The sequence below is a fragment of the Taudactylus pleione genome, unplaced genomic scaffold (assembly GCF_031769625.1).
Source record: "Taudactylus pleione unplaced genomic scaffold, aTauple2 ptg002768l, whole genome shotgun sequence".
In the NCBI taxonomy this organism is placed as follows: Eukaryota; Metazoa; Chordata; class Amphibia; order Anura; family Myobatrachidae; genus Taudactylus; species Taudactylus pleione.
In genome coordinates, this window is record NW_028287143.1 from 4,824 (window position 1) to 28,969 (window position 24,146).

Here is a 24,146-nt window from a genome sequence, read left to right on the forward strand (position 1 = left end):
CCCATCGTTATTTCTAATGTGTTTCATTCCTCCTCTTCAGGTGACGTCTCGGAGCAGAGACAATGACCCCAATGACTATGTGGAACAGGACGGTGAGTGAGGCTGCTCTGTGAGCTATAAGATGGAGCTGGGGATATGGGGAGTGTAGTGCAGGATAGTACAATGTAGAGGGATATGGGGAGTGTAGTGCAGGATAGTACAATGTAGAGGGATATGGGGAGTGTAGGGCAGGATAGTACAATGTAGAGGGATATGGGGAGTGTAGGGCAGGATAGTACGATGTAGAGGGATATGGGGAGTGTAGGGCAGGATAGTACGATGTAGAGGGATATGGGGAGTGTAGGGCAGGATAGTACAATGTAGAGGGATATGGGGAGTGTAGGGCAGGATAGTACAATGTAGAGGGATATGGGGAGTGTAGGGCAGGATAGTACAATGTAGAGTGATATGGGGAGTGTAGGGCAGGATAGTACAATGTAGAGGGATATGGGGAGTGTAGGGCAGGATAGTACAATGTAGAGGGATATGGGGAGTGTAGGGCAGGATAGTACAATGTAGAGGGATATGGGGAGTGTAGGGCAGGATAGTACAATGTAGAGGGATATGGGGAGTGTAGGGCAGGATAGTACAATGTAGAGGGATATGGGGAGTGTAGGGCAGGATAGTACAATGTAGAGGGATATGGGGAGTGTAGGGCAGGATAGTACAATGTAGAGGGATATGGGGAGTGTAGGGCAGGATAGTACAATGTAGAGGGATATGGGGAGTGTAGGGCAGGATAGTACAATGTAGAGGGATATGGGGAGTGTAGGGCAGGATAGTACAATGTAGAGGGATATGGGGAGTGTAGGGCAGGATAGTACAATGTAGAGGGATATGGGGAGTGTAGGGCAGGATAGTACAATGTAGAGGGATATGGGGAGTGTAGGGCAGGATAGTACAATGTAGAGGGATATGGGGAGTGTAGGGCAGGATAGTACAATGTAGAGGGATATGGGGAGTGTAGGGCAGGATAGTACAATGTAGAGGGATATGGGGAGTGTAGGGCAGGATAGTACAATGTAGAGGGATATGGGGAGTGTAGGGCAGGATAGTACAATGTAGAGGGATATGGGGAGTGTAGGGCAGGATAGTACAATGTAGAGGGATATGGGGAGTGTAGGGCAGGATAGTACAATGTAGAGGGATATGGGGAGTGTAGGGCAGGATAGTACAATGTAGAGGGATATGGGGAGTGTAGGGCAGGATAGTACAATGTAGAGGGATATGGGGAGTGTAGGGCAGGATAGTACAATGTAGAGGGATATGGGGAGTGTAGGGCAGGATAGTACAATGTAGAGGGATATGGGGAGTGTAGGGCAGGATAGTACAATGTAGAGGGATATGGGGAGTGTAGGGCAGGATAGTACAATGTAGAGGGATATGGGGAGTGTAGGGCAGGATAGTACAATGTAGAGGGATATGGGGAGTGTAGGGCAGGATAGTACAATGTAGAGGGATATGGGGAGTGTAGGGCAGGATAGTACAATGTAGAGGGATATGGGGAGTGTAGGGCAGGATAGTACAATGTAGAGGGATATGGGGAGTGTAGGGCAGGATAGTACAATGTAGAGGGATATGGGGAGTGTAGGGCAGGATAGTACAATGTAGAGGGATATGGGGAGTGTAGGGCAGGATAGTACAATGTAGAGGGATATGGGGAGTGTAGGGCAGGATAGTACAATGTAGAGGGATATGGGGAGTGTAGGGCAGGATAGTACAATGTAGAGGGATATGGGGAGTGTAGGGCAGGATAGTACAATGTAGAGGGATATGGGGAGTGTAGGGCAGGATAGTACAATGTAGAGGGATATGGGGAGTGTAGGGCAGGATAGTACAATGTAGAGGGATATGGGGAGTGTAGGGCAGGATAGTACAATGTAGAGGGATATGGGGAGTGTAGGGCAGGATAGTACAATGTAGAGGGATATGGGGAGTGTAGGGCAGGATAGTACAATGTAGAGGGATATGGGGAGTGTAGGGCAGGATAGTACAATGTAGAGGGATATGGGGAGTGTAGGGCAGGATAGTACAATGTAGAGGGATATGGGGAGTGTAGGGCAGGATAGTACAATGTAGAGGGATATGGGGAGTGTAGGGCAGGATAGTACAATGTAGAGGGATATGGGGAGTGTAGGGCAGGATAGTACAATGTAGAGGGATATGGGGAGTGTTGGTTGGGGTAATAGAAGGGGTGGGTGTTGGGTTTGGTGGGGGTGCTTTGAGTCCTGAATAATAAGATGTTGTGAGTTGCTGCTTTATTACCCGGCTTATCTCATCACAGACATTCTCCTGGTGAAGCTGCGTAAGGGGCAGGAGTTACGGCTGAGAGCTTACGCCAAGAAAGGATTTGGAAAGGAACATGCTAAGTGGAACCCCACAGCAGGAGTGGCGTTTGAATATGACCCAGACAACGCACTAAGGCACACGGTGTACCCCAAACCCGAGGAATGGTATGGTCCTTGCTCTGGGTGTGGATGGGTGAGAGACGTTACACTAGATGTAGATAGAAGGGATTATATGAGCAGCATTGGGGGTCCCTCATATCTGGCACCGTGGTCACATATTACATTGTGTCATTTCATTGTCCTAAATCTTCAATTGATTGTTATAAGCAATACAGCAGCCACAGGGGTCTGTTCATAATGATGGTGAAGTGTCAAAATATATTGTATTATATTGATGTACAGCCATGGCCAGAAGCTCTGAGAATGACACAAGTATAGTGTGTGTGTGTGTGTGTGTGTGTGTGTGTGTGTGTGTGTGTGTGTGTGTATTATACAGCCATGGCCAGAAGCTCTGAGAATGACACAAGTATAGGGTGTGTGTGTGTGTGTGTGTGTGTATTATACAGCCATGGCCAGAAGCTCTGAGAATGACACAAGTATAGGGTGTCACTGTGTGTGTGTGTGTGTATATATATATATTATACAGCCATGGCCAGAAGCTCTGAGAATGACACAAGTATAGGGTGTCACTGTGTGTGTGTGTGTGTGTGTATATATATATATTATACAGCCATGGCCAGAAGCTCTGAGAATGACACAAGTATAGGGTGTCACTGTGTGTGTGTGTGTGTGTGTGTGTGTGTATATATATATTATACAGCCATGGCCAGAAGCTCTGAGAATGACACAAGTATAGGGTGTCACTGTGTGTGTGTGTGTGTGTATATATATATTATACAGCCATGGCCAGAAGCTCTGAGAATGACACAAGTATAGGGTGTCACAGAGTCTGCTGCTTCAGTGTTTATGGTAATTTGCATATACTCCAGAATGTCATGAAGAGTGATCAGATGAATTGCAATTAATTACAAAGTCCCTCTTAGCCATGACAATGAACTTAGGCCCTGATTCAGACCCACTCGCGAGCGGCTGTCCGCTCGCAAGTGGGTCGATGTTCTGCACTGAGCATGCGCACGACGGAGGGAGCTCCGTCATGCGCATGCGCCAGATGCGACGAGCGAAGGAAAGTCCTTCGCTCGTTGTGTCTGATCAAAGGGGGCGTGCTGTCGATGTTGATTGACAGCACGCCCCCTTTGGTGGGCGTGCCGGGGGCATGCCTCCCTGACAGGGGCGTTCCCACGGGAACACCTCCCGTCAGAAGCCGGCCCACTGACATCACTAGTGATGTCAGTGGGAGTGATTTTGGCTCTGATGGAGCCAAAATCACTCCGGAGCTTGCGGTTAAAAACCTCAACCGCAGGCTCCGGCTCGCAGTTTCGATGGTCGCGATGGTCACGACCATCGCGGCCATCAAACTGCACGCTCGTATAGGCTGTGGGTGGTGACCCACAGCTGTACGAGCGTCCAGGAGGACGCTCCATTTTTATGGAGGGCGGCCCTCATTCAGAGCGTGTGCTCTGCTCAGAGCGTACGGCTCTGAATGAGGGCCTTAATCCCAAAAACATTTCCACTGCATTTCAGCCCTGCCACAAATGGACCAGCTGACATTGTGTCAGTGATTCTCTCGTTAGCACAGGTGACGGTGTTGACTAGGACAAGGCTGGAGATCACTCTGTCATGCTGATTGAGTTAGAATAACAGACAAAGGTTTAAAAGGAGGGTGGAGCTTGAAATCATTGTTCTTCCTCTGTTAACCATGGTTACCTGCAAGGAAACAAGTGCAGTCATCATTGCACCTAAATCAACCATTTATCGTTCAAGGAGAGAGGTTCAATAGTTGTGAAGAAGGCTTCAGGGTGCCCAAGATATTCTGCAAAATGTACATGGATTGGACTGCTGAGGACTGGGATAAAGTTACTTTCTCTGATGAATCCCCTTTCAGATTGTTGGGGCATCTGGAAATACGCTTGTCCGGAGAAGGAAAGATGAGCGCTACCGTCAGCCCTGGGTCATGCCAACAGTAACGCATCTTGAGACCATTCATGTGTGGTGTTCCTTCTCAGCCAAGGGAGTGGGATCACTCACAGTTTTGCCTAAGAATACAGCCATGAATAAAGAATGGTACCAAAACGTCCTCAAAGAGCAACTTCTCCCAACCATCCAAGAACAGTTTGGTGAGGAACAATGGCCTTCTCCAGCATGATGGAGCACCTTACCATAAGGCAAAAGTGATAACTAAGTGGCTCGGGAAACAAACATCGAAATTTTGGGTCCATGGCCAGGAAACTCCCCAGACCTTAATCCCATTAAGAACTTGTGATCGGGGGCGTGGCTTAACTGCGGACGTGTCTCAGCTGTGCTCCTGCGTCCGAGCCCTGCTGCTTACCGGCTCCCGCGGGCTGCTAACTGACCCTGCAGTTAGGAGTTCTGTCTCCACTGACTGCTGTCCCATTGGGTGGATCCCGCGACCGCGGCCTGGTACGCTGCTGGAAGCCGTGGCGTCTCCTGCTGAGCAGTGCCTAGTCGCGGACCTTCCGGTTGCCGCGACCCCCACTTTTCACCTCCTGCCTGACCGCTACAGATTGGTCCTGACCCTAATACCTGGTGGGAGCTGCAGCTGTGCTGCTCCACTCGCTGGCACCTTCCTTTTGGGAGTGTTGTCACAGCCGTTGGTCTCTGGGGCCTGGGACTGGATGGGAGCCGGCAGCCATCTTTGATTTAATGGAGAAGGACTAAGGAGAGGAGGAAAGGAAGGATAAGAGAGAGAGGGAAAAGCTTTACAACAGGCAGCTAATCTCCACCTCTGCACCATCTCAGATTGGATACGTGTCCCTGTGTCTTCTCTCTATAGGCACCTGATGATATATTTTTCCCTTTTTTTTTTGCTGGGAAATTGTTTCTTCTTATTGGACTTAAATAATACCTTTATTGGCACAGCTGGATTGTACTCCGCACTTCTGCTGTTTGTGCAACATTGATGATGTGACCCCTCCTATGTTGGAGTGTCCTGCTTCCACGACATCCCTCAAACCACCTAGGTTACCTCTGTTTGAGGCATAGACATCTCCACATGCTTACTGAAGCTTATATAGGACCGGTTACTAGGTGGGCTCATTCCCATATTTCTCTGACATTAGTCCTTCCCCCCCATTCCTCTCCCGGTAAATGGACTTGGCGAAACAATGAGTCTCTTCTGCAAGATGCTGAGATAGATGTTGCTCTCGCTGATTATTTGGCTCATAATGCTGCCCCAGGTATGTCCCAGATTACTGTTTGGGAAGCACATAAGTGCGTACATCGTGGAAAATGTATTAAATTGGGTTCCTACGTTAAAAAACAAAAGTCTACACATTTCTGCTTTGCTTCAACAGATTAAGCTTCTTTAGACGTCCCCATAAATCGTCCATGTCTGGTGAGATTTATCTTAGACTATCGGAGGTACGTGCTACTCTCAACAAACTCCTCTCCGACAAAATAAAATTATCGCTGCGAAAATGTAAAAGTCTCTTTTACCAGTGGGGGAACAAACCAGGGAAACTTTCAGCCCGAGCCCTGAGAGCTCAACGAGCATCTGGGTTTATAAGCACAATTCAAGATAGCTCAAGTTGTATACTTCAGAGTCTTCCAAAATTGCCTCGTTTTCAACAATATTATTATTATTCTCTCTATATCTTGACAGGTCTGTTCCTCTTCCTTCCTCGCAGGATGTGTTTGACTATCTGTCCTCTATATCCTTCCCTACTATTTCCTCAGTAGATATTATAAGGACACTTTGGAACAGCATTTTACATTGCATGAGGTGGAACTGGCTATTTCTTCTCCCTTGGGTGAGAGTCCTGGCCCTGATGGCCTTACCGTAGCCTAGTATAAAACTGTGAAAGATAAATTGGCCCCCATGCTACTTCGGGCCTTTAATGCTGTTTCTGCAGACTCCTACTTTTCTAATCCGACTTTGGAGGCTCATATTTTGGTCATACCCAAACCAGGTAAGGATCCCTCCCTGTCTCCGAGCTACAGGCCCATCTCCTTGCTTAACGTCGGCGACCTTAAAATAGCAAACAGGCTACATTCCACCTACCGCAATAGATTCACAATGACCAAGTGGCTTTGTTCCAGGCCGAGAAGCCCGCGACAATACAACCAAGGTCCTTCATTTGATACACTTAGCAATACAGAAGATACCCACTATACTTCTGTCTACTGACGCAGAAAAAGCGTTTGACAGGATAAGCTGGACGCTTATGCGCTCTGACAAATGGGACTGGCTTCTCTTGCGTTACATAGGATCCTGGCCCTTTATGCGTCTCCGTCGGCTGGCGTCCGGGTAAGTGGTACCTTGTCGGTGGCTTTTTTTATTGGCAATGATGCTCGTCAGGGCTGTCCATTGTCTCCTTTTAACTTTTGTACAATGTATGGAAGCTTTGACAAGGTCCATTAGGGCTAATCCACATATCTCTGGTATTCACATTGAAGGAGTTGATCACAATTTAGCACTATTTGCCGATGACCTGTTAGCCGCCGTTTCTCATCCTGTGACGTCACTACCTCATTTAATGATCGAATTTGGGAGACTATCTAATTTTAAGATTAATTTATCCAAATCCTCGCCTTTGAACATTTCCTCCCCTACTTCCGTAGTAATGGGTTTGCAAGCCTCCTTCCCATTCTCATGGCATTCTTCACATATTACATACTTTGGGGTTAAACAACCAAGAAACATGTTTTATCTATTTACAGCTAACTGTTCCCCTATTCTTTCCTCTGTTAGATTATAATCCGTGGAATCTGAAGCAGCTTTCTTGGCTAGGGAGGATCATTGTGGTAAAGATGAACACACTTCCCAAATTATCTTCTCCAAGCTTTACCGATATTTACACCTGAAGCTTGGGTTAGATCCCTCAATCTATTGATCCGCCAATTCATTTGGTCCAGGAAAAAACCTAGAATCACACGTGATTTATTGTCAAGGCCAAAGCAAATGGGAGGTCTTCAGCTTCGAGATATTACATCTTATCATAAAGCTATACATCTAAATAGAATTCTTGAGTGGACTAGAAACGGGCATAGTAAACAATGGGTTGCCCTTGAAGGCTGCTTCATGAAATCTCCCACTGATAATTCCTCCCCACATAACAATATCTCCCACATTTACCATTTGGAAACTTCTCCGACTGTCTTCAAATATATCTTCATGTTTCGGACCTCTTACCTGTTTCTTAGATAACCCAAATATTTTGCCTGGTTTTACCTTATCTCCTTTTCCTAATTTGGTCACTGAGGGCCTTTTTAGGATCGGCCAACTGGTAACCTCTTCGGGCATTAAACAATTTACGGAAATCCGTGATGTGGGCTATCCCACCAATCTGATTTTTGGAAATTCCTACAAGTCCATCATTTTTTAATCTCAGAAAATAGAGTGAATTTAGCCAAGAGAGACCTTACTTTATTTGAGAAGCTTTGTGTTTCTCCTGTAACCCCTTCTCACACAATAACCACCCTTTATCAATTACTATTGACCAACCAAGATTCCCCTATACCTTAATGGGCTAGAGCTTGGGAAAAAGACCTAGGTCTTTCCTTATCTGATTCAGCTTGGTAAACCATCTTTCTAAAGGCTCATGTGAGCTCTGTTTGCACTACAATTAAAGAAACGCAATGTAAGATTCTAATGCGATGGTACAGACACCCTTCTTTACTTCATGTTATGTCCCCATCAATTTCTAATTCCTGTTGGAGATATGTCTCAAAGACCCAGGGGCAGAGAGTCATCTGGTGGGATTGCCCCCGTCTACCTAATATTGGTCTGAGATTATTATTATTATTTCTCAACTAATTTTGGGTGTTCCTGTCCCGACAGGTCCCACATTTTGGTTACTCAAACGCTCTCACACTCCACTGGCCGAATACAAGAAATCTCTTCCTCATCTCTGTAACGCAGCACGCTCTGTTATTCCGGTATTATGGAACTCTAACATATCTCCTACCCGCAATGATTGGTTCCATAAGATCGACTATTTTATGTCCATGGAAGATATTCTAACTTCCTCACTAGACGAGCCGCCTGATTTTGCCATTACCTGGCTACCCTGGTTGGAATATAAATCTTCAGATGATTTCAAAAGATGTCGTCTTACTAGTATAATATGATATTCAGGATCACACTTAATTCTACCTGCATATCCCTCCCCTCTCCCTCTTGTTCTATGTTTTTGTTTTTCCTTTTTGAAGTTTTATTTGGTTTTCTTTTGTGTGTTTTTAGATTTTAAATTTTACTTACCAAACAATCTAATATAAAAAATAGTTATTTGCTATAAATGTTTATGATATAGCATAAAGATATTCAGAACATAAATTAAAGTGTCCTTTTGATTCCAATGTTTTATATTTTTCTATAAACTTTAATAAAAACAGAATATACAAAAAAAGAAACTTATGGTCAATCCCCAAGAGGCGGGTGGTGTCGAAGCTGGATTATTGGCTGAGACGAGATCAGTTTAAAATTGAATCGCAGCGACGCCATCTTGCGACTGGCCGCAAGACGCCATCTTGGAAATGAGATCGCAAGACGCCATTTTGCGAATGGCCGCCCAAGCGCCAGTTTAGATAAACTCACAATTAAGTACATATGGCGAAATTACAATTAGCACCATGCGATTGCACATTCACCATTTGTCATATACACATTAATACGCACAATTGCACTGTTAACTAGTCGCATATTAGCGAATGCATAAGACCTTGAATGAAAATGCTGTTTATTAGCTAAATGCGCACGCATCTGTCCCAAGTTAACTAGCGTCCCTATATCAAACCCCGCATACTCACACATTACATATCCATATACAAGGTTCCATAAGCTTTAAGGTATAAGATTTAAGTTTGTTCATTTAGTATAAATGCTGTGAAATAAAGATTATTTGGTAATTAAGGTATTATACATGATAAGTAAGCCGTGTTTGGTATTGTACTGATGCGCACTCTTTTAACAGTATTCCGGTATTATCGGTGGGGAGATCACATCATGCATTCTCAGCTTATGGACCGCAAGCAACAAAATGTATATTATATGAATAACTGTTAGGATATTGCACGAGGCGGGAAACCAGAGACCCCCAGTTGTTAGAGGCTGGGTTGTGTCTATTTGAATCAGCCTGTTAAACGCTCTGTAACAGATGTATCCCCCTTGGGAACCAATGGCATCAGCAACAAACTTCCCTAATGTGTTGTCTATTCCTGGGGGGTATAAATATGTGTGCTCAAACACTGAGTCTTTAGTTTTCATGCTGATTGACGAGGGGTTTCTTGCTGATGCCTAACATCTGGTCCGGAAGCGCTGCGTTTGTATACTGTACTTAGGCGCAAAGGAATTATACAGACCCAATTGTGTCTGGATAAATAGTGTGTAACTGACTGTACTTTTACTTGAATAATACTTTGTGCTTTGGAACCACAGATTCCAGGTCTGAAGTCTTTATTTACTATGACTGCGTACGCAAATTAGCGTCATCCTTAGAAGGTATAGGCAGGATATTAGAAGGTATAGGCAGGATATTAGAAGGTATAGGCAGGATATTAGAAGGTATAGGAAGGAGTGTATAGAGGTTCTAATGCAGTATCATTAGTGGGCAAACAAAAACCCACAAAATTTTGACAAACTCCAAGCACTGATTAGGTAAGAATGGGCGGCCATCAGTCAGTATGTGGCCCAGAAGGTGAGTGACAGCTGCCAGGGCCAATTGCAGAGGTCTGGAAAAAGAAGGGTCAGCACTGCAAATATTCACTCTTTGCATAAACTTAATGTAATTGTCAATAAAAGCTGTAACACTTATGTAATGCTGTAATGTTACTTCAGTATACCATAGTAACATCTGACACTGATGTAATGCTGTAATGTTACCTCAGTATACCATAGTAACATCTGACACTTATGTCATGCTGCAATGTTACCTCAGTATACCATAGTAACATCTGACACTTACGTAATGCTACCTCAGTATACCATAGTAACATCTGACACTTATGTAATGTTACCTCAGTATACCATAGTAACATCTGACACTTATGTAATGTTACCTCCTCAGTATACCATAGTAACATCTGACACTTATGTAATGCTGTAATGTTACATCAGTATACCATAGTAACATCTGACACTGATGTAATGCTGTAACGTTACCTCCTCAGTATACCATAGTAACATCTGACACTTATGTAATGCTGTAATGTTACTTCAGTATACCATAGTAACATCTGACACTTATATAATGCTGTAATGTTACCCCAGTATACCATAGTAACATCTGACACTTATGTAATGTTACCTCAGTATACCATAGTAACATCTGACATTTATGTAATGTTACCTCAGTATACCATAGTAACATCTGACACTTATGTGATGCTGTAATGGTACATCAGTATACCATAGTAACATCTGACACTTATATAATGCTGTAATGTTACCTCAGTATACCATAGTAACATCTGACACTGATGTAATGCTGTAATGTTACCTCCTCAGTATACCATAGTAACATCTGACACTTATGTAATGCTGTAATGTTACATCAGTATACCATAGTAACATCTGACACTGATGTAATGCTGTAACGTTACCTCCTCAGTATACCATAGTAACATCTGACACTGATGTAATGCTGTAATGTTACCTCCTCAGTATACCATAGTAACATCTGACACTTATGTAATGCTGTAATGTTACCTCAGTATACCATAGTAACATCTGACACTTATGTAATGCTGTAATGTTACCTCAGTATACCATAGTAACATCTGACACTTATGTAATGCTGTAATGTTACCTCAGTATACCATAGTAACATCTGACACTTATGTAATGCTGTAATGGTACATCAGTATACCATAGTAACATCTGAAACTTATGTAATGCTGTAATGTTACCTCCGTATACCATAGTAACATCTGACACTTATGTAATGTTACCTCAGTATACCATAGTAACATCTGACACTTATGTAATGTTACCTCAGTATACCATAGTAACATCTGACACTTATGTAATGTTACCTCAGTATACCATAGTAACATCTGACACTTATGTAATGTTACCTCAGTATACCATAGTAACATCTGACAAAGATCTAATAACACTGAAGCAGCAGACTTTGTGAAAAACAAAATCATTCACAGCCCTCTGTGAATGATGTTGGTAATTAGCCTGTTATTACAGGCAGAGTGACTTCGGGCTTTTCCTTGGCTGATTCCAGTATTCTGCCAAATAAACATGTTTGTCACAAGTAGACGACAATGATGTTACTTCTAGACTATACTCTGCAGCAGTTATCACCAGGGTGACCAGGTATGAAGCTTGGTCTGGCTAGGAAGCGATGAGAGACTTATGGCAATGAGACTGTCACAATGCAGAATGTCCTGTAGTGACCGCTTTCCCACCTCTCATGTATTATAGCTGTTTCTTAAACTCTGCCATGACAGTCCAGGTTTTAAGGATATCTATGCTTGAGACCAGATTAAATTGAATGAGATACTAATTATGTCACCTGTGTTTAAGAATGGATATCCTTACAACCTGGACTGTCAGTGCGTTTTTTTTGGGGGAAACTCTGTATTAAAAATATAATAGGGATTGTTACATAGCGGTAGAACACTGTGGTGGGATAATTGCTTTAAATGTATTTTGAGTAGTAATTCTGTGTAACCTGTAGGTGTCTCTCAGTGAGTAAAGTTTTCCACAGGTGGCAGTAAGTGGCCGGACACTAACCTCCTGCCGCACGGTTCCCCTGCATTGTGAGTCTCTAGCTGGGCAGTACCACCCTACTTTATCATATAATAACAGGTGGCAGTAAGTGGCCGGACACTAGCCTCCTGCCACACGGTTCCCCTGCATTGTCAGTATCTAGCTGGGCAGTACCACCCTACTTTATCATATAATAACAGGGGATGAGGTTCTTTATTTCTTCATGTAATTGTTTTCTCTATACATCCAGGCCAAAGAGTGAATATTCTGAAATTGATGAAGAAGAGGTGCAGGCTCCTTATGATCCCAATGGAAAACCAGAGAGGTAAATAATCCGATTGCTTACCCTCCATATATCCCCAGTCACCTCCTGTGTCCTCCTCCTCCTCACTCCCTACTTCTTCCATCTCTCTGCTGTCCTGTTATACACCCTCCTATCTCCTCCTCGCTCCCTACTTCTTCCATCTCTCTGCTGTCCTGTTATACACCCTCCTATCTCCTGTGTCCTCCTCCTCGCTCCCTACTTCTCCCATCTCTCTGCTGTCCTGTTATACACCCTCCTATCTCCTGTGTCCTCCTCCTCACTCCCTACTTCTTCCATCTCTCTGCTGTCCTGTTATACACCCTCCTATCTCCTCCTCGCTCCCTACTTCTTCCATCTCTCTGCTGTCCCCCGTTGTACACCCTCCTATCTCCTGTGTCGTCCTCCTCCTCGCTCCCTACTTCTTCCATCTCTCTGCTGTCCTGTTATACACTCTCCTATCTCCTCCTCGCTCCCTACTTCTTCCATCTCTCTGCTGTCCTGTTATACACTCTCCTATCTCCTGTGTCCTCCTCCTCGCTCCCTACTTCTCCCATCTCTCTGCTGTCCTGTTATACACCCTCCTATCTCCTGTGTCCTCCTCACTCCCTACTTCTTCCATCTCTCTGCTGTCCTGTTATACACCCTCCTATCTCCTCCTCGCTCCCTACTTCTTCCATCTCTCTGCTGTCCTGTTATACACCCTCCTATCTCCTCCTCGCTCCCTACTTCTTCCATCTCTCTGCTGTCCTGTTATACACCCTCCTATCTCCTCCTCGCTCCCTACTTCTTCCATCTCTCTGCTGTCCTGTTATACACCCTCCTATCTCCTGTGTCCTCCTCCTCCTCACTCCCTACTTCTTCCATCTCTCTGCTGTCCTGTTATACACCCTCCTATCTCCTCCTCGCTCCCTACTTCTTCCATCTCTCTGCTGTCCTGTTATACACCCTCCTATCTCCTCCTCGCTCCCTACTTCTTCCATCTCTCTGCTGTCCCCCGTTGTACACCCTCCTATCTCCTGTGTCGTCCTCCTCCTCGCTCCCTACTTCTTCCATCTCTCTGCTGTCCTGTTATACACTCTCCTATCTCCTCCTCGCTCCCTACTTCTTCCATCTCTCTGCTGTCCTGTTATACACCCTCCTATCTCCTGTGTCCTCCTCCTCCTCACTCCCTACTTCTTCCATCTCTCTGCTGTCCTGTTATACACCCTCCTATCTCCTCCTCGCTCCCTACTTCTTCCATCTCTCTGCTGTCCTGTTATACACCCTCCTATCTCCTCCTCGCTCCCTACTTCTTCCATCTCTCTGCTGTCCTGTTATACACCCTCCTATCTCCTGTGTCCTCCTCCTCCTCACTCCCTACTTCTTCCATCTCTCTGCTGTCCTGTTATACACCCTCCTATCTCCTCCTCGCTCCCTACTTCTTCCATCTCTTTGCTGTCCTGTTATACACCCTCCTATCTCCTCCTCGCTCCCTACTTCTTCCATCTCTCTGCTGTCCCCCGTTGTACACCCTCCTATCTCCTGTGTCGTCCTCCTCCTCGCTCCCTACTTCTTCCATCTCTCTGCTGTCCTGTTATACACTCTCCTATCTCCTCCTCGCTCCCTACTTCTTCCATCTCTCTGCTGTCCTGTTATACACTCTCCTATCTCCTGTGTCCTCCTCCTCGCTCCCTACTTCTCCCATCTCTCTGCTGTCCTGTTATACACTCTCCTATCTCCTCCTCGCTCCCTACTTCTCCCATCTCTCTGCTGTCCCCCGTTGTACACCCTCCTATCTCCTGTGTCCTCCTGTTATACACTCTCCTATCTCCTGTGTCCTCCTCCTCGCTCCCTACTTCTCCCATCTCTCTGCTGTCCTGTTATACACTCTCCTATCTCCTCCTCGCTCCCTACTTCTCCCATCTCTCTGCTGTCCCCCGTTGTACACCCTCCTATCTCCTGTGTCCTCCTCCTCGCTCCCTACTTCTCCCATCTCTCTGCTGTCCTGTTATACACCCTCCTATCTCCTGTGTCCTCCTCCTCACTCCCTACTTCTTCCATCTCTCTGCTGTCCTGTTATACACCCTCCTATCTCCTCCTCGCTCCCTACTTCTTCCATCTCTCTGCTGTCCTGTTATACACCCTCCTATCTCCTCCTCGCTCCCTACTTCTTCCATCTCTCTGCTGTCCTGTTATACACCCTCCTATCTCCTGTGTCCTCCTCCTCCTCACTCCCTACTTCTTCCATCTCTCTGCTGTTCTGTTATACACCCTCCTATCTCCTCCTCGCTCCCTACTTCTTCCATCTCTCTGCTGTCCTGTTATACACCCTCCTATCTCCTCCTCGCTCCCTACTTCTTCCATCTCTCTGCTGTCCTGTTATACACTCTCCTATCTCCTGTGTCCTCCTCCTCGCTCCCTACTTCTCCCATCTCTCTGCTGTCCTGTTATACACCCTCCTATCTCCTCCTCCTCGCTCCCTACTTCTTCCATCTCTCTGCTGTCCTGTTATACACTCTCCTATCTCCTGTGTCCTCCTCCTCGCTCCCTACTTCTCCCATCTCTCTGCTGTCCTGTTATACACCCTCCTATCTCCTGTGTCCTCCTCCTCGCTCCCTACTTCTTCCATCTCTCTGCTGTCCTGTTATACACTCTCCTATCTCCTGTGTCCTCCTCCTCGCTCCCTACTTCTCCCATCTCTCTGCTGTCCTGTTATACACCCTCCTATCTCCTGTGTCCTCCTCCTCGCTCCCTACTTTTCCCATCTCTCTGCTGTCCCCCGTTGCACACCCTCCTGCTATCTCCTGGGTTATTGGCACCACACCTGCCTTACCCTGATATCAGCAAGTCTATGACTGAGAAATGGCGACTTGTGTTTATCACTGTCACACATATCCTCAATAAAAAGCACTGCGGCATATTTGGCCATTCACTTACGTCCCTTCCCCAGTGAATCTTCACCCTATATTCCATACACACATACACAAACTCCACACTGTTAGTGATTTGGTGGGAATCTTATTGTGAGGCGGAACCACTACCCACTACACCAGGCTTGGCCATCCTGTGGCTCTCCAGCTATTGTGAAACTACAAGTCCCAGCATACCTTCCCATGTATTAGCTTGTAAAGCATGCTGGGGCTTGTAGCTTTACAGCAGCTGAGAGCCACAGGTTGGCCAGACCTGCACTACACCAACCGTAGGTTGTCACAGACAACCCAGCGCTGGGGAGTCTGTGAGGTCCGGCGGTCCCCAGCGCTGGGGAGTCTGTGAGGTCGGGCGGTCCCCAGCGCTGGGGAGTCTGTGAGGTCGGGCGGTCCCCAGCGCTGGGGAGTCTGTGAGGTCGGGCGGTCCCCAGCGCTGGGGAGTCTGTGAGGTCGGGCGGTCCCCAGCGCTGGGGAGTCTGTGAGGTCGGGCGGTCCCCAGCGCTGGGGAGTCTGTGAGGTCGGGCGGTCCCCAGCGCTGGGGAGTCTGTGAGGTCGGGCGGTCCCCAGCGCTGGGGAGTCTGTGAGGTCGGGCGGTCCCCAGCGCTGGGGAGTCTGTGAGGTCGGGCGGTCCCCAGCGCTGGGGAGTCTGTGAGGTCGGGCGGTCCCCAGCGCTGGGGAGTCTGTGAGGTCGGGCGGTCCCCAGCGCTGGGGAGTCTGTGAGGTCGGGCGGTCCCCAGCGCTGGGGAGTCTGTGAGGTCGGGCGGTCCCCAGCGCTGGGGAGTCTGTGAGGTCGGGCGGTCCCCAGCGCTGGGGAGTCTGTGAGGTCGGGCGGTCCCCAGCGCTGGGGAGTCTGTGAGGTCGGGCGGTCCCCAGCGCTGGGGAGTCTGTGAGGTCGGGCGGTCCCCAGCGCTGGGGAGTCTGTGAGGTCGGGCGGTCCCCAGCGCTGGGGAGTCTGTGAGGTCGGGCGGTCCCCAGCGCTGGGGAGTCTGTGAGGTCGGGCGGTCCCCAGCGCTGGGGAGTCTGTGAGGTCGGGCGGTCGAAAACAATCGTATAAATACAAGTTGTCTCGACATTACATTGCATTAAGCAACAACTGACGCTGACATTGCTGTTGAACTACAAACCCTAGCATACTGCAGCTTTACGTTCAACAAGAGCTGTAGCACCAGTTCACCTCTCTTACCATGCAGTAGCCACATGGTGTAGGCAGGGAGGAGTGCACAAGGTGCACACGGAGTTGGATAAGATTGTGGCTACCTTGGCAGCTTCTAAGACCTGCTTTCCTGCCCTCAGCATCTACACCAAGGCCTCGGATGTTATCCTTTTAGGTCCTTTCATCCCCAGGAAAAGGCTAAAGGTCAGGGTTTGTTTTTTTAGGCAGTCGGCCTCCAAGCCAAGGACCAAGCAGGCCTGGGCTACTAGACATCCAGCTGCCAAATCTGAGGACAAGTCTTCAGCCTTACGGGGCTGCCCTTCCCCTGGGGGATCCCAGGGTGTGAGATGACTATTACAGTTCTCCCAGTTCTGGTATCAGACCTCCACAGACGCTTGAGTAGAAGACGTAGTCTCTTGCGTGTACGCCCTCTCATTCCCGAGACGGCCCCCGTAGCAGTTATTTTCCACAGGCCCTCCATCTGACCTGAGCAAAGGTCTTCTTTTATAGACGGCTATTCCGATCTTGCTGCACTAGGGGGTGATAATTCCGGGCCCGTTGTCACAGCGAGGGACCGGTTATTACTCTACCCTTTTCTTTGTTGGAAGCCCTATGGGTCTCATCGGCTTATCCTCAAACTCAAGTCTATGAGCAAGTTTATCAGAGTGCCCATCTTATCATATGGAAACCCTCTGCTCTACTGTCCTAGCTATGGAACCTGGGGACTTTATGGTGTCGATGGACATTCAGGACGCTTACCTACATGTACCTATAGCCCCCACTCATCAGCGATATCTCTGGAAGTGTTGCCGTAGGACAGCAAACCAATTTCAAGCACTGCCTTTTGGGCTTTCTACAGCTCCGCGGGTCTTTACCAAGATTAGGGCAGTTATGGTGGCCCACCTTCGTCGTCAGGGGGTGTGCTAACAGCAAGAGATCGTCGGAGGTCCTTCACAGCCATCTTCAGGTAACCCTGGCCTTTTCTATACGGCTGGTTGATCAACTGGAAAAAGTCCTCCCTGACCCTTTCTCAAAGGATGGTACATCTGGGAGCCCTTCTGGATTCTCAAGTTCTGAAAATCTTCCTGACAGCAGACCAAATTTCCGCACTACAGCAACAAGTGCTCAGGTTACTCCACAGTCGCCGAGTGTCAAATCAACGTCCCGGAGCTCCGAGCAATCTTAAGAGCCCTCGCTCTGGCTCAGGATATTTTTCAGGGCAGGACAGCACAGGTACAGTCTGATGCCACAGCGGTGGCCTACCTCAGTCACCAGGGAGGCACTCGCATTCAGGAGGCAATGGCAGAAGTGGCATGCATTCTCAAGTGGGCTTAACATAGTCTCCCGGCCATCTACGTGGTGGTCATCCCGGGGATTATCAATAGGGGGGCGGATTTCCTCAGCCATCACAACTTGCACGCTGGGGAGTGGTCTCGTCCACCAGGAGCTGAAAGACCTCTGGGTGTAAACTAGGTTCTACAGGACGTAGACCTCATGGCCTCACAACACAACCACAAGCTTTAAGTGTACGGGTCCAGAACAAGGGACCCCGAAGCAGCCTTCGTGGATGCTTTGTCAGTGAAGTGGAGCTTCGATTTTTTTTGTCGTACCTCTTCCCTCCAGTCTCCCTTCTTCCTCTGTTCCTTCGTAATTTCAAGCAAGAAGGCGGAACTGTTCTGTTGGTAGCTCCGGCTTGGTCCAGATGCCATTGGTACTCCAATCTTCAGAATCCTCTCCAACTTCCTCAACGGTCGGATCTGTTGTCTCAGGGTCCCTGTCTACATCCGGACCTGGCTGGTCTGTCTTTGATGGTGTGGCTCTTGAGACATCCCTCCTATGGTCCAAAGGGCTTTTTCGCTTTATGGTCAAGACCATGCTCAAGAGCATGCTTGGGGTACCAGAAGCTATGACCCTCAGGTTTTGGGGTTTCTCTGATCCTTTCCTTCCTTGAAGCTGGATTGGCTCTTGGATTCCGCCTGGCCTCTCTGAAAGTGCACGTCTGTCCATCTGGTTCCAGTGCAGAATTGCGTCACTGCTGGATGTTCACACCTTCCTTCAGATCCTTATGGTCGCCCATTATTCCTACTTTCAACATATCAAATTCAAGAACTGACTGTTCACTGATTATCCCGTTACTATGGCAGATGACAAGGGCTGGGATATATTAGGCAAGAAGTTGCCATAGTAACGGGATAATCAGTGATCACTTCCCCTGTCGGTCGTATTAAAGTGATGGGTGGATGTATGTAGATCTGAGCACAGCTGTACTATTATTTTGTTAGTTGGAGGCAAATTTTCTGTTAGACTGGTTATCTTTCTCCCTCTCTCTTATGCTGGGTAGACACCTGGCCGCTGACCTAACGATTGGTATGTCCCAATCATTTGTTCTGCTGGCAGATACATCGCCCAATTTGAATATGACAGCCCACTGGTGACGTCTTATCAATTACTTCTGTAGACATATCGGGCTGTAGACGGGTCGTCATACACACAGCCAGAGGAAACAATTTATCGGCTGTGCTGCACAGGTGTAATCTTCCCGGGTGGTGGTTGTTTTAGTCATTGTACTGATTGTGTTCTGCAGTGTTGGTCTGTCTGACATACTGGAGAGGAGAAACAGATAAACGTTCCAGGTCAAAGGTGCCTTGTTCCCGACCCCATGCTACATTGCCTCAGGGCATTATGTATCGAGGTGATTGCTGTGCAGCTTGCAATGCCAAGGAACCAGGAACTGCACACATCTGGAGATGACTTCTCTGAAATGGGACTGAGTCTGTGTTGGCGTAATAGTATGCACCATCTCTGACCTGGAGAACACATCCCGATAGGACGCTTGGCTGCGTTAACAAGATTCTCTCTCCACTTTCGTCAGGGGCCCCCAGTAGCCCAAACACTCCCAGATCCTATTCCCACTAATGTGAGGCCGCATTAACTAGCATGTCTCACAAGAGCGCCCTGCCAATGAGAGTCTGATTTGGACGCTTGCTAGTGGAGGAGGGTGAAGTTCAGGGGTACTTTGATCCTACAAGTTGGAAAAATGTGTCACTTGTAGACCAGGTGTTGAGGATTTGATTGTTCTTATGTGAAGCTTGGACTTTAAAGACCAGGTGGAACATGTGACTCTGGTATCTTTGTTTAAATGGACCAAGAAGTAGATGGTCCAGTTGCCGGACTGTAGATTGTCTGTCTAGCTAATTACTGTCTATGTCTAGATCGACCCCAGATGTTAGACAGTCAATAGATCGACGGGTACAAAAGGTCGACGGGTGAAAATGGTCGACACTTTTTTTTTTTTTTGTTTAGGCACTTAAGATGAGCCAGTGTCCAACGTCATTCCCTACCATCCAAGTGGGCATGGAGGGGGAATAAATCCATGTGGCGAGCGAATAAAATAAATAAATCATTTGTCGACAATATTCATGTCGACCCTTTGACCCTGTCAACCATTTGTACCTAGAAAAGGGGTAATTTTTGTTGAATCCGCACAGGGAAAAAAGAAAAGTTTATATTTATACCCGGCCTATTATAGATATATTGATTGTCTGATCACAGACTTTGTACTTCATTATCTTGTGGCTGGTGGTGCACCATGGGAAAAAGATCAATATACAGCTATATTGTGTGTGGAAACATAAGGTGATTCCAAGGCAAAGAATTAACCCTTTTAGGTGCACTCAATATTTATCTAAAACGTAACTTTTAATATATTTATATTTTTGCAAATATTTAATACTTAATAAGTTCACTAATACAAACATAGAACATATATATTGTACAAAACACGAACAAGTATCCGCAGTCCACTTTATTATAACGATTACCGCAGCAATGAATGTAAGTGGACTGCGGATACTTGTTCGTGTTTTGTACAATATATATGTTCTATGTTTGTATTAGTGAACTTATTAAGTATTAAATATTTGCAAAAATATAAATATATTAAAAGTTACGTTTTAGATAAATGAGTGCACCTAAAAGGGTTAATTCTTTGCCTTGGAATCACCTTATGTTTCCACATACAATATAGACCTTTTGTACCTGTCGATCTATTAACTGTTTAACATCTGGGGTCGATTTAGACCTTTTCTATCTCTTGTACTACACGCCAGCTGCCATCCATTTACCTCCTGTCTGTCCATTGGCATGGCAGAAATCTGATGAGCGTTATCAGGTGCCACATTGTTTGGCCTCAGCATACCCTTTTGCACCCGAGCAAATGGGAAATGACCCTACGGGTGAATGCTCCCGTTACAGGGCTGCGAGAGTTACCACCATTCCTCTTCCTTATTCTGCGTAATGAAAGGAGTTTCCACAGTTCAACTGTACGAAGCAAGAACCTGGGACCCTTAGGATGTCCTTGTGGATGCCCTGACAACTCCTCTGAGGTTTCACCTAGAAAGGTTTTCCAGTGTTTGCCATGTTTCTGTGAGCCCTTAGGAAAGGCAAGGGGAAGAGGTTCCTAATCATTCTGGTGGCACCACACTGGCCACGACGGCCTTGGTACAGGGACATATTTTTTTTCTGGCTGCAGAACCTCAGTGGAGGCTGCAGGCTCCAAACAGGTTGATCTGCTAAATCAAGGACCCTTCTTCCACCCAGACCCCTATTTGTAGCTCATTTGTGTAGATCCCAGTATTTGAATTTCTACCTGGACGGAGCAGTTCTGCAAATGAGTCTCTTCTTTGTGTCCATGTTTCACTTAATTCAGGAAATTGTAATTCTGGCATTGTGCTACCAACTGTGACCCAGATCCCTGCTCTCCCATATCCCCCCCCCCCTTCTGTGGCCCAGATCCCTGCTCTCCCATATCATTCTGTGGCCCAGATCCCTGCTCTCCCATATCATTCTGTGGCCCAGATCCCTGCTCTCCCATATCATTCTGTGGCCCAGATCCCTGCTCTCCCATATCATTCTGTGGCCCAGATCCCTGCTCTCCCATATCATTCTGTGGCCCAGATCCCTGCTCTCCCATATCATTCTGTGGCCCAGATCCCTGCTCTCCCATATCATTCTGTGGCCCAGATCCCTGCTCTCCCATATCATTCTGTGGCCCAGATCCCTGCTCTCCCATATCATTCTGTGGCCCAGATCCCTGCTCTCCCATATCATTCTGTGGCCCAGATCCCTGCTCTCCCATATCATTCTGTGGCCCAGATCCCTGCTCTCCCATATCATTCTGTGGCCCAGATCCCTGCTCTCCCATATCATTCTGTGGCCCAGATCCCTGCTCTCCCATATCATTCTGTGGCCCAGATCCCTGCTCTCCCATATCATTCTGTGGCCCAGATCCCTGCTCTCCCATATCATTCTGTGGCCCAGATCCCTGCTCTCCCATATCATTCTGTGGCCCAGATCCCTGCTCTCCCATATCATTCTGTGGCCCAGATCCCTGCTCTCCCATATCATTCTGTGGCCCAGATCCCTGCTCTCCCATATCATTCTGTGGCCCAGATCCCTGCTCTCCCATATCATTCTGTGGCCCAGATCCCTGCTCTCCCATATCATTCTGTGGCCCAGATCCCTGCTCTCCCATATCATTCTGTGGCCCAGATCCCTGCTCTCCCATATCATTCTGTGGCCCAGATCCCTGCTCTCCCATATCATTCTGTGGCCCAGATCCCTGCTCTCCCATATCATTCTGTGGCCCAGATCCCTGCTCTCCCATATCATTCTGTGGCCCAGATCCCTGCTCTCCCATATCATTCTGTGGCCCAGATCCCTGCTCTCCCATATCATTCTGTGGCCCAGATCCCTGCTCTCCCATATCATTCTGTGGCCCAGATCCCTGCTCTCCCATATCATTCTGTGGCCCAGATCCCTGCTCTCCCATATCATTCTGTGGCCCAGATCCCTGCTCTCCCATATCATTCTGTGGCCCAGATCCCTGCTCTCCCATATCATTCTGTGGCCCAGATCCCTGCTCTCCCATATCATTCTGTGGCCCAGATCCCTGCTCTCCCATATCATTCTGTGGCCCAGATCCCTGCTCTCCCATATCATTCTGTGGCCCAGATCCCTGCTCTCCCATATCATTCTGTGGCCCAGATCCCTGCTCTCCCATATCATTCTGTGGCCCAGATCCCTGCTCTCCCATATCATTCTGTGGCCCAGATCCCTGCTCTCCCATATCATTCTGTGGCCCAGATCCCTGCTCTCCCATATCATTCTGTGGCCCAGATCCCTGCTCTCCCATATCATTCTGTGGCCCAGATCCCTGCTCTCCCATATCATTCTGTGGCCCAGATCCCTGCTCTCCCATATCATTCTGTGGCCCAGATCCCTGCTCTCCCATATCATTCTGTGGCCCAGATCCCTGCTCTCCCATATCATTCTGTGGCCCAGATCCCTGCTCTCCCATATCATTCTGTGGCCCAGATCCCTGCTCTCCCATATCATTCTGTGGCCCAGATCCCTGCTCTCCCATATCATTCTGTGGCCCAGATCCCTGCTCTCCCATATCATTCTGTGGCCCAGATCCCTGCTCTCCCATATCATTCTGTGGCCCAGATCCCTGCTCTCCCATATCATTCTGTGGCCCAGATCCCTGCTCTCCCATATCATTCTGTGGCCCAGATCCCTGCTCTCCCATATCATTCTGTGGCCCAGATCCCTGCTCTCCCATATCATTCTGTGGCCCAGATCCCTGCTCTCCCATATCATTCTGTGGCCCAGATCCCTGCTCTCCCATATCATTCTGTGGCCCAGATCCCTGCTCTCCCATATCATTCTGTGGCCCAGATCCCTGCTCTCCCATATCCCCCCCCCCCTTCTGTGGCCCAGCTCCCTACCTCACTTCTGCTGGCTCCACCCCCCCCTTCTGTGGCCCAGATCCCTACCTCACTTTGATTTTTTTTTTTTTTGTCATTATTCTGTACTCAAATACCAGGAGTTCTTGTTAAGGTAAAGCTCCGATAGCTTAAAGTAGACTCTCACTGCTGAATGTAAAGGTGCACACAATAAAAATGAACGATTACGACATCGGTCAGTGAATATGCCAGCGATGCGCGGCTCCTGCTGGTCGTTGCCGGCATCTGTCATCGCCTGAACACGCCGGTCACTCTGCCGATATGGACAGGTTGTGCCTGGCCGGGGATGAGGGAGGGAGCCGGCAGTGACTGACACATCGCTCAGTGAGGGCACATTATACACTGCACAGTATGATGAACAATTCCGTACAATATAATCGTACAGTCGTTGTACACGCGTGTAGTGGATTCGCACCTTAACACTCAGAGCCTCTGCTTGTCTCAGTAACTGGTTGTCTAAAGCTGCAATAATGAATATATGGAAACATTGACCACTGTGTAATCTCTCTCTATATATTATGTACTAAAATCACCCCGTCCCTCTCTCCCCAACAAGGTTCTACTATAATGTGGAGTCGTGCGGCTCGCTCCGGCCGGAGACCATCGTCCTTTCTGCTCTGTCTGGTTTGAAGAAGAAACTCAGTGACCTGCAGACCCAGCTAAGCCATGAGATTCAGAGTGACGTCCTGACTATTAACTGAACCCCCCGAAATGCCCCTTGCTTGCCCTGGCTGGTACTAGTGCGCCCCATTTTTTGCAATAAAAGGTTTATCCTGTAAGTTGTTGTCTGTGCGTGACAAGCTGCAGCCGGGCCTGCCTGGGCCGGTGCACTGTGTACGGCAAAGAACACACAC

At 47.5% G+C, this 24,146-nt stretch overlaps 1 protein-coding gene across 1 annotated transcript; it reads left to right on the forward strand.

Annotated features, from left to right (window-relative positions):
• Positions 1–24,071, forward strand: POLR2C (RNA polymerase II subunit C). Its single transcript, XM_088466315.1, has 4 exons — positions 1–92; positions 2,324–2,492; positions 12,374–12,448; positions 23,849–24,071. The coding sequence occupies exons 1-4, from the start codon at positions 17–19 to the stop codon at positions 23,991–23,993; spliced, it is 465 nt and encodes a 154-aa protein (XP_088322441.1). The 5' UTR covers positions 1–16; the 3' UTR covers positions 23,994–24,071.
• The last annotated feature ends 75 nt before the right edge of the window (positions 24,072–24,146 follow it).